The 15,033-nt window shown below is 39.8% G+C and overlaps 1 protein-coding gene across 8 annotated transcripts in view; it reads left to right on the top strand.

Annotated features, from left to right (window-relative positions):
• KIAA0753 (KIAA0753 ortholog) overlaps window positions 1–15,033 on the top strand; it is a 56,590-nt gene that overhangs the window by 17,463 nt on the left and 24,094 nt on the right. For all 8 annotated transcript variants that reach the window (XM_065910725.1, XM_065910724.1, XM_065910726.1 and 5 more), the window contains 5 exons: window positions 1,511–1,721; window positions 9,220–9,455; window positions 10,657–10,823; window positions 12,459–12,578; window positions 13,646–13,735. In XM_065910725.1, coding sequence (XP_065766797.1) covers window positions 1,511–1,721; window positions 9,220–9,455; window positions 10,657–10,823; window positions 12,459–12,578; window positions 13,646–13,735 — 824 coding nt within the window. The remainder of the gene's footprint in view (window positions 1–1,510; window positions 1,722–9,219; window positions 9,456–10,656; window positions 10,824–12,458; window positions 12,579–13,645; window positions 13,736–15,033) is intronic.

Here is a 15,033-nt window from a genome sequence, read left to right as displayed (position 1 = left end):
AATGTATGGAAGCAAACCTAAATCTTATGCTATGGCTAGAGACTTCTGGATATCCCAACCGGTGTGTACTAGTCAGGAATGGATAGTGTTCTTAGTTTTTATTGGTGATGAAGACAGCAAAAACAGTCTGTCCTTAAATCTTGATAGTTCTCTGAAGTTTAGAGAATGCTGCCATTCATCCTTACTGTATTGCTGTGATTTGCAGTTGGTTTTATTACTATTTTACATAGTAAAAAAAAAAAAACAAAGTTCAGAGACATGACACAGACACTTCTCTTGAAGGCTGGGAATCAAACACCTGTCTTCAAATTCCCGTGCCACTGTTATTTCCACTGTCCCACACATTTTCATCACAGATTTTTAAAAAAGCCTTTATATTAGTGTGAGATACATAATAGTAAGCTGTTAGCTATAGGGAAGCGTGCTGTAGTGGGAAGAATTCTAGACCACATGACAGACCATTTCTACATTAGCTAGCCCTTGGTGATCTTTAGCACCCCTTTTACCTTTGTAAAAGGTAAATGTGTTTGTGATTTACATTGCTTACATTTATGTATGTGGAATCACTATCAGGAATGTCACTGTCAAAGGGAGCCCTTTAGGTAGCATATCAAGTTATGTGGTGTTTTTTAAACTTATCCATTAAAAACATTTATTGGCCAAACAGTTTTATATGAAGAACATAGCTTGATCATTCTCCAGAGATCATTCTCAAGGATCTCAAAGAGATACAGTTTCTATCCCAAATTTTGGGCAAGAGTGCCTTAACATGATGTTTCTTAAACACATCCTTTATCTCCCCTGCATTTGAAAATATTCAGTAGCGTGAGAAATTTATCCTTGTTGATGTGTACCACACTGTCCCACAGTTTATGTTGTTATTCCTCGCTGTCATCTGAACTAAACGTCCCTGGCTGCATTCAGTCTTCGTTAACACGTACTGACCATGGGAGACTGGGCCCTTGCTGCCTGGTGAGAGTGAGTGGGTGCTTGTTAGAGCGCATGCCTCTCTCAGGAAAGGGGGCTGGCAGGGACAGGTCTTCCCCATTGTGGTGGGTGAGCGATCAGAGCCATGAACATGCTGTTTCCTTTAGTTTATGAAGATGTGCGTTTTGGTTTGTGTGCCCACTTAAAAGATTATTTAAGTTTATGAGGTTTTCATTGAGAACTAATGAAGTAAATTATATTGGGTTATATTCTGAAGACTGTGGTTAGTTTTTAAATGGGGATCCTTAATTTTAGAATTTGAATACCTTTAATAGTAGTGATAATCTTTACTTTTTGGTCATTGGTTTTCATGAGCTAAACATGTGAAAGAACATGCAGAATTCCTTTTATTAACTGGATGTCCTAAATAACCAAGTTTTAAAAGTAAGTGATGGTTCAGTTAACAATTAGAGATGGCCATTTAATAACACATTTTTCCAGGGTCCCCATTTTTACCATTTTGTGATCAACAGTCAGACTTCTGTGAGACAAACTAAGAGAATGATTGACTGTTTCATGGCAGGCTTTAGAATCTCTCCTGGAAAAGAAACTGTCTCCAAAAAAGGCAAAGAAATGTTTCAGTGAAATTCGGAGCAGATTTCCCGTTGGTAGCCAAAGGGCCTTAGAGAGATGGCGAAACACATCCCCAAAGAATGAGAGGAAGCCCTTTGTAGCAAAGGAGGTATTTCCACAGGAAACAAGACAACCTTCAGTGGCAAAGAAGCTCCTTGCTGGTATGTGTCCTAAAGTGTTTACTGCAAGATACTTTATTCCTTGACATTGTCTGGGCTGTGACAGTTGCCACATTGAGGGAAAAGTCAGGATTTATAAGCGTGGTCAACAATAAGTGCACTTGAACTAGGATAAGTGAGCAGCAATCAAGATGCTACTTTAGGCTGGAGGCTGGAGTATTTCCATAGAGGAGGGAGGGTGAAGAAAGTAAAATTCCCTTTTCCTGCATTTGGGCTGACCAAAATAAATTCCTACAGAGCTGGCAGATAGAACCCTGCTTTCTCTTCTAAGTTTGTTTATTTACATTTTAATGATAGCTATGTATACATACACACGCAAACACATACTTGGTTGATATGTATGGATTGTTTTTTTACATAGGTAATAAATAAATTTTTGTTATTCCAGTAAGTAGAATTGCAAGCTTATGTGGTTTGCCCATTTAAAACAGACACTGCCAACTTGCCCTTAAAAATGGGTGTACAGTTATGTTTTCAACTAGCACTGACCATCAGTATATATTTCCCCATATCCTTACCAAGTACTTTATATAATGAAACAGAAAAAATTCCAGTCTCTTGGTGGAAAATGTTATTGAATTTCTTACTGTTTTATATTATATTTCCCTGATTCCTGGTGAGGAAGATTTTTCTTTCACATGTTCCTTGGCCTCGTTTATTTCTTCCTCTTCTGTGATTTGTCTGTTCATATCCTTTGCCATCTCCCTACTGGGTCCTGTCTTTGCTTCGGAAGTTCTTTATGTATTTTGGATCTTCATCCTTTTCTGGTTTTACATATATCATAAATATTTTATCTTAAGATGCTTAACTTTTGCAGGCCCGCCCTTTCCTAGCATAAAGGGAATGCATTTTGACATATGATGCTGACTCTTTAGTTTTGGCAAATCTGCATATGAAGTTAAGGAAATTTTCTTCTGTTCCTGTTTTGCTGAGAGATTTTCTTGTCTTCTTTTTTTTCTTCATAGTTAAACTGACACATCTATACTGATAGTACTTTAAAGTAGTTTTAAAATGTTAATATTGAAATTTTTAATGTGCCATTATATCAGTGTATGGACAAATCCAATAAGCTGGTTTCCCTTGTTATAGTTGAAGTAGAATATACAATGGCTCATTGGGTAAAGAGCCTGCCTGCAATGCAGGAGACACAGGAGATATGGGTTTGATCCCTGGTTTGGGAAGATCCCCTAGAGGAGGAAATGGCAACCCACTCCAGTATTCTTGCCTAAAAAATCACAAAGGTTTGCCAAGAGTTGAACACAGCAGAGCAACTAAGCAGCAGCAGTTTTCCTTTTATAAATTGAAGTGGAGTGTACAGTCATTGGATTTTTTCCAGTTTGGAGTGGTTATAAGGAGAACTACTGTGATTGTTTGTTTTTATGTATGTCTCTTGTTACATGTGTGTGTTTATTTCTGTTGGGTTTATTCCCAGGAGTATTATTGTTAGGTCATCAGGGTATGTATTTGTTCAATTATAATAAGAATTTTTTTCAAAGTAGTTTTATCTTTTTTATTCCAACCAGCCATCTATGAGAATAGTTGCTATACATCCTTGTTATTAGTTTAAAAAATTTTAGCCACCTGGTTGGTGTGTAAGGCTGTCATTGTGGTTTTAGTTTACATTTTCTGAATGATTTATGGTGAGTACTTTTCCATATATTTATTGGCCATTTACATGTCTTTTGTGAAGTGCCAGTTCAAGTCTCTTTCAAAGTCCTCCCTCTGCCTCCCTCTCTCTTATTTTCTGTTCTTTTTTTCCTTTCTCTTTTCTTTATTGATGTGTCGAGTTCTTTGTAGGAGTTTGCTGCATATGGGCCCTTTCCCAATTACCTGTGTTATAAATATTCTCTTAGAAATAAGATGTGGCTTGCTTTTAAATGTTGCTGTAGTGTCTTTTGATGGACAGAATTCTTAATTTCACTGAATTCCAATGTAGCGATCTTTTCCTATATAGGGTTTTTTTTCTTTTTTTAAGATTGTTTTTGGATCTTGTTTAAGAGGCTTTTCCTGGAAAAGGAAATAGCAGCCCACTCCAGTATTCTTGCCTAGGAAATCCCGTGGACAGAGGAGCCTGGCAGGCTACAGTCCACAGGGCAACAAAGAGTCAGACATGACTTAGTGACTAAACAACAATAACGCCTTGGTCAGGGAAAAGAATAAAGAACTACTTAATAGAAAAAAAAAAAGCTTTTCCCTTTGCTATAGTTAAGGAAACATTTTCCTATTTATTTTCTAGAAAAGGTTCATTTTCCTCCAGGTGGCTATCTACTTGAGATAACACTCTTCGTTGAAAATATTATCCTTTTTCCCACAGTGGTGATGTCACTTTTGTCATAAGTTAAGTGTCCACATGTGTAGGGGTCACTTCCTGGGTCCTCTGTTCTCTTCCATTGATCTAATTGTAGGTTCTTAGGCTAGTGTATACTATCTTAATTATTCTAAGTCAGCTTTTGTCACCAGTTCTTCCAGAATGTCTTGGCTAATCTTCCTCAATATTTCCATAGAAATTTTAGGATCAGAATTTGTTGCTTCCCTGATCTCTCTCTCTCAACACTCCCAACAAACAACCTCTTGAAATTTTGGTGGGGAATTGTTATCTTTACAAAATTTTATATTCCCCAATCCACAGGCAGGGTATATGTCCCTTTATTCATTTAAGTTGTCTTTAAATACTCTTAGTAACTTAAAATGTGTGTGTGTGTTCGTCTTTAGTTAGAATTATTCCTTGGTATTGCTATTTCCAGAGCTCTTATAAGGGATGTCTTTTTAAAAATTTAATTTCTAGCGTATATTATGGGTATACACACAGTTGATTTTATGCGTTGATCTTGTATCTAGCAACCTTGCTAATTTATTTCTGTAATTTATCTGCAGATTATTTGTGTTTTGCAGTGTGTATAGTCATGTCATCTGTGAATATAACCATTGGTTTATGTCCTCCTTTCCAATCTTTATCTCTTTTATTATTTTTTTTCTATAGTTTTCTGGTTTTATTTACTTGCTCTTTAGATGACTGACACAAAGGTATGTTAAAGTCTTTGAAGACTTTTAAAATTTCTCATTGTATTTGTATTCATTTTTGTTTAGTACATTTTGAAGTCGTGCTATTAGATACATAAGCGTTCCTTACTGATAAATCTTTTTTGGTGGATTTTATATATTATTATTAAATATTTGTCTTTCTAATGTCATTTGCTTTGGGTTCTCTTTTGTTTGATATAAATATTGTTTCATCTACCCAACTTATTTGGCATTTACCTAGAATAACCTTTCACATCCCTTTATGTACAGTCCGTCTTTGCTGTTTTAAGAATGTCTGTTGTAAATACTTCATTGTCTGTGTTTTTAACTCTGTTGTAGAATTCTATATTTAACCTACTGACATTTACTGAGATTAATGGCACATTTGGACTTCTTTTTCCCTTTTTATTTTTGATCTGCCACTTTTTTTTCTTTGTTGTAATTTACTGTGTTAATCGAATTCTTGTTTCATTTTGTTTCCTCTACTGATCTGAAGTTATAAATCAGTTCAGTTTCTCAATTTGTCACTAATTCTGTGGCACCTCCATAGTGTGATGCCCTGCCTGTATTGTGAATGTAACAAAACCTAACCTCCTTAGTCACTGTTAGATGTTTACTTGCTGTAACGTGGCATTCTGTTCCCTTCATTGGTAGGCAGGTAGAACCAATGCCGCCACCTTCCTTCTACCCAGAGGCCGCCTTCCGCTCAGTATGGGTGTGATGCTCATTGCATGCTGTATCCTCTGTGGAAGCCCAGGACCCGGCAGTAATTAGGCGCTTAAATAACCAGCTGTGAAGAGGGTATATTAGAACAAGAAAAGGCCTTTGAGCAACAGATCATGGTAACTTCAGTTCTGGATGTTAGGGGCTCGTTTACGATGCTCTGGAGGAAATGTGGAGAACTTTCCAGGCCTGCCCACAGAGATGTGTTTCCCAAATGAGTTAAAAGATGAGAGGGACCCTTAACTGTGTAGTGCACTAACAGGCGGGGACCAGCTTCAGAGAGAAAAGTTGAGAAACCTGTTCATTTAAAACTCACCATAGGCACCAGTGAGGGAAAGCCGGAAGACAGACCACTGTGGGGAAAACGGGGAACAAAAAGACCTCCTTCTGGTCCCAGCTCTGCCTGTTTGCGATCCTGGGTGGGTGATTTCATCTCTCCAAACCTTCATTTTTCTATCTGTGAAAGGGGATAATCTAGGCATACCTTAGGTTATTGTGCTTCACTTTATTGCGCTTTGCAGATGCTGTGGTTTTACAAGTTGAAGGTTTGTGGCAACCCTGTGTTGTCAGGTGATGGTTAGCATGTTTTAGTGATAAAGTATTTTTTAATTAAGGTGTGTACATTTTTTCAAGATATAGCACTATTGCACACTTACTAGACTGCATACTATATATACTATAACTTTTGTATGCACTGGGAAACCAAAACACTTGTGTGACTCACTTTATCATGATATTTGCTTTATTGTGGTGGTCTGGAATCGAACCTGCAATCTCTCTCAGGTATGCTGGTGGTCCTTATCCTATGTGACTGACTGAGTTGTTTAAAGTATCAAATTAGCTATTTCATCCAGAGGTACGTAAGCTTCAGTTGTCTGGAACAGCGCTGCAGTTCCTGACAGGGCAGAATGAATGGGCCTCACCCTGGACTGGGAGTCAGAAGATGTGACTCTGCTGCTTGCCGTCCTTGACCTTGAGTAAAACACTTAACTGTCATTTCCTCATTTGAAAAATTAATCATTGCCCTGCCTGCTCTGTGTCACGGTGAGCCTCAAATGTGAATGTGAACGATGTTAGAAACTGAAGAAATGTACAGATGTAAGAGATGATGATAAAATCATTGTTGTTATCATCATTACAAATTGAAGTGTGATTATGCTTAGCCACTTGGCAAATTTGGTGCAGTTGCTTATGGCGAAGGTTGTAGTGGTCCTCTTATTTTTTATTTATTTATTTATTTATTTATTTTTCCTTGTCTTTATGAACCGGATTTCAGAAGGTTGCGGTGTCTGTTTCTGTTTTAGATGTCGCTCTACCTAATTTCTCTATTCTGACCTCCCACCCCTAGAAGTCATAAGGAGCCAGTTAGGTGGGAAATCACATCTTTGCCATTTTCAGTGTGTGAGCCTGATTTGGTCTTGTGATTTCTGTAACTGGTACATTTCTTTAGCAGCTGCTGGAATGTTCTTGAAGTGGTGGATTGCATTAGTACAACTCATCAGACGTAAGGACAGTCCCACCCCACCACCAGCAATGTCCTCAAAGTCGACTGCCCCTGGAGCTTGTACTACATTTGCAGTTGATTTGTACAGATCATTACTGGAAAGGCATCAGGGCCTAGAGGTCAGAGTTACCTTGCTATATGTAAACCTGAGGGTTAATAATTAAATTTTAGACTAGGATTTGTTCTAAGCATTCTTTGCTTTCAGTTTATGTATTCTTACTGTGTAACCTCTATGGCCTTGAAAAGTACCAGATTAAAAAAGTGATGCAAGGGGGTATCTGGCCTTTAGCCTACTGCTGTTAAAAGTACTCTAAATGTAGTAAAACTGATGGGCCTTTGGGTTGTGTCTGATTTTTTGCTATTATAATCATTGATGAAGTCTGTGCTCATGTCTTCTGTGTATGCATGAGGGTCCCTCAATGCTGAGTATGTTCCTAGGAGTGAAACTTCTGGACGACAGTGTGGTCGAATCTTCTGGTAGCTGCGCCAGTTCGCTCCTGCACTAATAGCTGTGAGAGTACTTGTTTTCTGCATCTTCTTTTTTTACTTGGTATTGTCACATTAAAACTTTTACTCCCAACTTCACTACTTTAATATCGATTTTTCTGATTGCTGGTGCTCATCTTTTCATGTTTTTATTGACAATTTAGATTTTTCTCTCTGCCACTTTCTGTCCTTTGCCTGTTTCCCTGTTGCATTGTTTGTTTTCTTATGGACTCATAGTTGTTCTTTATATATTCTGGATGTTGAGCCTATGTTAATTATATACCTTACAGACTCTGGCTTGCCTGTGACTTTTTTGGTGTCTTTGTCAAAAGCAAGGTGCAGTTTTAGTGTAATTAAGTTTACATATGTTAACATTATATTTGGCTTTAAGAAAGCATTTTCTGGCCTGATGTCATAATCATATTCTCATATTTTCTTCTAAAAGCTTTAAAGTTTTCCTTTCACATTTAGGTCTTCTTTACATTTAGAGGGTAAGTGTTCCGTGTGAGGGTGAGCATTCTCACACTGAACACTTAGATTTTTCTTTAGTTACCTGTGGCTACAAGTAATTTCAGCATTATTTATTGAGCGATCCAGTTCATACTCACTGATTTGTCATACAGCCTTTGTCATACCCGTCCTGCTTCATTGGTTTCCGCCTGTTCCTGCATCGCTCCCACACTGCCTTAATTATTACAGCTTTATCACGAACACTATCACTGGGAAAATAAGACTGCCACCCCTGCCCTACTCCTCACATTGTTGTTCTTCAGAATTGTTTGGGCTGTCTTGGGATTTTTTAGCATTAAAATTTTATATCCACAAAAAAGAAATCTGTTGAAATTTTAATTGAACTTGCATTTGAAATTGAGGCTCACTATGGGGAGAATTGACGCTTTACAGTATTTTTTTCATTCATGAAAATAATTGATCCAGACTTTCTTTCTTGTCCTTCAAAAATACCTTTGAGCTTTTTTGTTTGGTAAAAGTCTTATACATCTTTCCTAAGATTTCTTCCTTAGTGCCTTATAGTTTAGTTGCTATTGTTAATGGGGTACTTTTTCTCTTATATTTTCTCTAATTAGTTATTTTGGTATGTGCAAATGAGAATGAATTTTGTTTATTTTTCTTCTTCTATCCAGAAACATTGCTGAACTCTATTCTTAGTTGTAATTGCCTATCTGTAGATTCTCTTTGGATTGTTTCTATATACAAAATAGCTCATCTTCAAATACAGTTTTACTTTCTTTCCCATTGCAGGTTGTATGTCCTGTATGGGGTTCAGACTTTATTCTGTATCAAATTTGGAGCCATCCAAGGTTTTGAGAAGTGATACTTAAATATTTACATTAAAAACATAATTATGGTAGTCAGGAGAAGGTGTGATTGAAGATAAAGTAGGGGTCTGTTAGAAGATGTTGTTGTTATAGTCACAAGATATTGCAAGCCTGACCTTAGGGAGTGGCAGGAGGGAAGAAAAGGGCAGGAGGTATTTTACTGATAGAATTAGGATTTGAGGGACTGGGTGAGTAAGTAAATGTGGGAGGTGAGATTTAGGAGTCAGGCATGGTACTTAGGTTTCTGCCGTAGAACTGCAGTAGGAGTCATAGGATCAGAAGCAACTCTTGACAGCAAGACACTTCAGTTTTTAACAGGGTGTTGTGAGCTTATCTGCCTGTGGATAATCATTCTCACTTGATTTGAATAGCATTTCCTTCCTCTTGTCCTTCTGAAATCTCCATGTAGATAAGTATCAACCTGACACAGAGCTTCCAGTGACCCAGAGCCTGGAAAATGAGCTTGATGGATTAGAGGCGGATATCCTTCAGGATGATGTTCCATCTATCCTCGACCAAAATGCAGGCTTCAAAGAAGAGGCATTAGCCCTGGCAAAAATAAAAGCAGGGAGAAAGAAGCTTGTGACTGAGAATGTGCCACCGCCTAGGAAGAAAGATACTCTGGCACCAGCAAGACCACAACAAGTATGAAATCACTCCTTTCTTTTGGCCCATTTGTATTAATCTGACATCGTCCAAGGTCACACAGGCTGGTAAACGGTGGAGCCAGGAGCCAGGACCCAAGAGTTCTTGGGCATTTGAATGCCAGAGCCCTTGAGCCCAGCTGTCTAAGCTGACATAGCTTGGCTCCAGGTTGTTTTTTTTTTTTTAAAAAACAAAAAACAAGTTTTAGTATTGTTACTAAGGATAGGGCATTCTTGTCCAGGTTTAGTAAGAGCCTTTCTGATTTGAGACCATGGTCTTCATTGGGCAGGCTATTTTAAAATACAGTTTTTTTCTGCTTCTGATTTGGAAGTATGAAATTTGAGGGGTTAAGATGAAGATTTCCTGCTAAATATTGATACATAATATATCACTTGATATTGAAAGGTATCTTAGGGTGAGTACTTTCTAAATAGCTTTGGGAGTCAGCTGGCTTGAAAGTACATTATATTCTTAAGCTTCTATCTAAAATTTAACTTCAGGCTCTACCAGTGGCGAACTGGCTAGAAGACCACCTCCTAGTCTGAATATGCTTAATGTGGTTACTCCAATTTGATGGCTTCTCCATAGGCTTCTGTAACATAATCACCTGTTACTCATAAATCATGGATTAAGATCAAGTCTTTATTCCTTTTCAAACAAACTCTCAAGGGAGGTCATTGGGAAGTCCGGGTTGAGCCTTTACAAATTCATCCTGGAATATTTCTCCGAAACAGCCTTGTTCTCTATAGCATTTTATGGTAGTTGTTCTGTTTAGGTGGCATATGCCTTCCTGCCTTCATCATACTCCTCCTCTGTTAGCTCATTTAATCTTCTAGAAATTTGTGAAGACATTATCTCCCATTTTACAGATAGGAAACCTCAAGACTGAGAAATGTATTTTAACCAAGAATGTTTTTTACCTCTTTTGCTTAGTTAGGAAGAAATATATATATATTATATATATATAAAGATGGCCAAGCCAGGGATTCCAGTTTCACGTGTGTGCCCCTCTCCCCACAGCCAGGGTTGTTTCGTGTAATCTGTGCCCTCCCCAAATTTCTGCCACAGTGCTGTCCATTTAAGTTTTTGCTGAATGAATGCATGAACAGCATAGGTACATTTGAACCTTCAGTAAGCCCGAGGTCAAAACCAGTTTCTTTGCTATCCATTTGGCTTTATAATTCATATTTATCTCTTGCAGGGACTCCACAAAGCTGAAAAAAGTAGACCAATCCCCTCTTACAGCAAAAGCAGGTTGCAAAGGACAACAGTCTCCTCCAGATTAAAAATGAACCAACAGCCTGTGAAAGACAGTAGGACTCCTTGGATACCTCCAAACCCCACATCCCCACCAGCATCTCCTAAATGGTATGTAAAAATTCAAGCATTCAGGTATGTGATTTTACTTTTCCTCCACAGATCAAAGGTGACCTATTGCTTAGAGCAAATGAAGCAGTGGCCTTAGTCCCGTTTAAGGGAAAAAGCTCATTTGGATGGGTAACACATGAAATGTTTTTGACTGGAAGCCGTTGGTTCCTTTTTCCTACCTGACGGTGGGTAGATAACTCCCACAGGTCACTCCAGTACCCTGTGGACTTTGAGGGCTGCTCTTCACTCGCCTCCACACCCAGTAGATCCTGGTTACTTGAGGCCAGGAACTGTGCCTTATATCTGAGTGTACAGTTCCTGATGTAGTCAATCTTAGTAGGCATTTAGTAAATCTTTGCTGAATGAATGCTTAAAAATAATTCCTAGTCCAAGTCAAGACAACATTAATTATAAAACCGTACAAACCTCATAGATGCTGTCCTGATGCAGAAGACAGTTAGGATAGAGCTGACATCACTGCCTTCTCACGCTTACTCGGGAGAAAGCAATGGCAACCCACTCCAGTACTCTCATCTGGAAAATCCCATGGACAGAGGAGTCTGGTAGACTACAGTCCATGGGGTCGTGAAGCAACTTAGCAGAAGCAGCAGCACCCTTACTCACAGCACATAGTGAATGAGGGCCAAATCTTCTACAGAGCTGGGGAGAAGGTGTTGTCCTTCAGGGGCACAGAGTCCAGTGAGGCAGAAATTACAGTCTTCAGGGAATTGGTTAAAAATGGGAGTTCATGTACCATGGACAGTGGTTCTCAGAAGCACAATGGAAAGGACCAGGAGCTAGGACAGTCGCAGGAAGGCAGGCACAAGCAGTCACGTGAGGAGGAGAGTGAGCGAGAAGGTAGGTGACATGAAGGGTCCCACTTCTTAGGCCGGCAGGAGATGTGGTGAGAAGCTTGGTGGGATGGGGTCCCCTGAAGACTGAGTGATTCTCAGTGGATGGTTATGCTTATTTATCAGCTTTCACTTTAAAGGTGAAGAAACTGTCCAGAGAATCTAATGCCTTGCTTATATAGCAGAGCTGAGACTAAAATCAGGTCTTCTGATTTCATAATATGTGTGCTTCTTTGCTTTATTTCTGTGCTCTTAATTCTCTATTTTTATGTATGTAGTAGTGTAGAGATGTGAATTCAGTTGGTAAGCTCATGAAAAAAGAAGTTGGTTGGGATTTATATTGCAAACTAAATATACAATGCACTGTCTTCTAGAGTGTACATGTGGTAGATAGGGGAGGTAAGGGGGAAGGCTTTTGGGTTCAAAGTGCTGTATTAGACCTGATAAAAGGCACAGTTGCTGTGTAATGTGAAATATAATTAGTGACCCAAATCTGTATATTAGAACAGGGTTTTGTTGAATTTCACCCATTATTCTGTAGTTGACAATTGTTTTTTCATTTAAAATAGTGATTGCTTCTATGAAGCAAAAAGGGACTTTTCTTTGATACCGAGCCTGAATCCTGGATGCTGTCACTCTGCTTCACATTCAGCTTCTAATATAGAGCCCCACCTGTAGATCACCAGTACTGTGATGCTCTTGTCTTTTCTGAGCTGGCACCTTTTTTGAGTCATCGGATGTGGAGGGAATGGTTACAAAGGTATAAATTTTCCTTGTTTTGCAGTGCTGCCTGGCTCAAGGTGAAATCCAGCCCCAAAGATACCACCAAAGAACAGTCTCTCCAGCAGGAAGATACACAAGAGGACAGTCGGTTGAGAGGTGCTGTTGAACACGAAGCAGTGAGGTTTGTGCTGGCGTTTGTCAGATCTTTGAAATGGGCCCCCTTTCAAATGGAATTCTAAAGCGAGCTCTTCTTTTGCCCATGTATAAAGTTGGCTATATAAAACGGAAATTTTAAACTTTCCTGTCAAATTATGGAGCTTAGACAGTGAGCCCCTCTTTTATTCCTTGCCTAATTCATTCAAAAATTATGTGCGTTTCAGTTGTCTACCAGTTGCTTGTTTTGGTACAGTTGTGAGCTCTTTGGAGACCTTTGTGGGGGACTGGGGGGGTGGGCAAAAAAGACAGATTCCCAGCCCCTGCTTATTTATAGTCAACAGGGAGGACATGTTTCTGACTATAAGATAGAAAGTTGTATGTCCCCTGAGACCTGAAGTGTTAAATGCTGAGAGTTCAGAAGGTAGACAGGACCCCTCTGCAGAGATCTGAACTTCTTGGAGGGAGATGGAAAATCAATTAGGACTTGAAGAATAGGCTTTAAGTAGGGGGTGATGAGGTGAGGCCATTCCATGACAGGAGAGCAGTGAAAACAGGTTGCCTGCATTCATTTGCCTGGAATTGTTCTTGCAATTATGGGGAAGCCAGAGTGAAAGTGGACCATTAGATAATTTGATACTGTTCACTATCCTGGGCTGAAAGCATCAAGCCCTAACACATAAATTAAGGTTGTTCCGAGTTAGCTTTTCCTTTCTGTGTTTATTTGACTCCACTCTGCATTGGGGGCTCTCCTGGGAGCCCATTTCTTTGTCTGAGCTGGAAGATAGAGCAGCAGCTTTGTTTTACAGCTGAGCAAGAAGTCCTAATTGCAGCGAACGCTAGTTTTCTCGAGAATATTTGTGGCCAGGTTTTTGTGGCACTGCACGCTAACCAGGAATGCTCTTGCAGGTAAATGTCTTTTTACATGGAACATTACACCGAGAGCTTCACTGGCCCAGAGACTGAGTTAACGTCCTGAGTCTTTGATGGAGCCGAGATGGGCGCTCTTCGGGGTCCTGACTCCTGGTCTGTTTATGCGGTAATGACACCTGCAGGTTGAGGCAAAATTGGCCTGACTTTTGTATTCTCTGCTAGACTCGCTTGGCTGGATGCTGAAACTTCCAAAAGATTGAAGGAATTAGAAGAATTAAAAGCCAAACAAATGGACAAAATGCAAAAACAGAGGTAACTGACTGTTTTCTGAGGTAGAGTAAAACACAGCAGGCCTATTTTATATCATCTAGCTATTTTTATAACTTGTTGCGATTGTTTTGTGGTGTAGTCACACTTCTCATGTCTGTTGTCCGTCAGACTGCTTAAAGTTCTTTGAAGTCACCTAAGAAGCCAACAGTGGAGCTCAGACAGGAGCCCCTGGGAGTCCTGGCTGGTTTGAGGAGAGTTGGGATGACTCTTTGATAGCATCCTTTAGGCTCCATTGGCTTGATGCTGAAACTTCCAGAAGAACAAAGGAATTGAATGAGCTGAAAACTGGAGAAAGGGATAGGTGTCAGAAACTGAGATATGTGTTTGCTTCTGAAGGATGGTGCATGGTTGCTTATTCTTAAATTGGTCCGGACAGTTTCACCACCATCCTGGACTGTGTGGGCCTGACCTCACCAGTGAATGAATGAATGAGTATCTGCATGCCTGCGTGTATTTTGCACAGTATTTTTTCTAGGAAGTGTTTCTTTTGTGTGCAGTTTGAATGATATCTACAATTTAGGGGGAGTTTTATCTGAAAGATCAGTGTTATGTCTCTTGTTTCCCTTGGAGGTGCTTGTCTCCTGGCCAGGTGGGGCGTAGATGTGCAGTCTGCTAAGATACTTCTGCTTCACATGTTAGCTTGAGCACAGCGTAAGGTTTTCAAGTGAGGTCGCTTTTCCCATTTGCCCCCAAGAGTGTCACCACCTAAATCCAGGCACGAAGAAGTTCATGAGCAGGCTTAGTTGTTACTGCTGCAGTTGGCTCATCTGTCTCACTCTTGATAATGAGTCACCCTGAAGTCACATGAACAGAATCCTCATTGGCATAGCTGTGCATTCTGTCACCAGTCATGAGAGAGTGTCCACTCCCAGGTTAGAAGGGCTGTGGCCCTTTTGTTAGAGGGTGAGTGTCGTGAATCACTACCACCCCAAAACCAAGGCAGGGGTCAGCACCCCTACTCTCAAACTCCCTGTGGGTCCCTCCTCAGTTGCAGCCCCTTCTTTCTCCCCAGAGCTCACCACTGTCCTGATTCTTGTGTTCATCTTTTCATTACTTGAATTCATAAATCTGTTACCCTTGTGTGTGTCCTTAACGGCATATTGTTTCATCCGGACAGCTGAGAAGCAGGCCCAAACCTGGAAAGGCAGTGCTGCTGGGATTAGATGAGGATTCCCGGGGAAAGCAGGCTGTGCAGGGTCCTTCCTAAACTTCCTGGGGCTTTTTAGATGCCCATCCGGAAAGTTTATAGATCATGAATGAGTCCTGGCAAAGGTAGGGCT

This window comes from Muntiacus reevesi, chromosome 18 (assembly GCF_963930625.1).
Source record: "Muntiacus reevesi chromosome 18, mMunRee1.1, whole genome shotgun sequence".
Taxonomy (NCBI): Eukaryota; Metazoa; Chordata; class Mammalia; order Artiodactyla; family Cervidae; genus Muntiacus; species Muntiacus reevesi.
The sequence above is the reverse complement of the archived record's forward strand: the minus strand, read 5'-3'. Positions and strand labels throughout refer to the sequence as shown.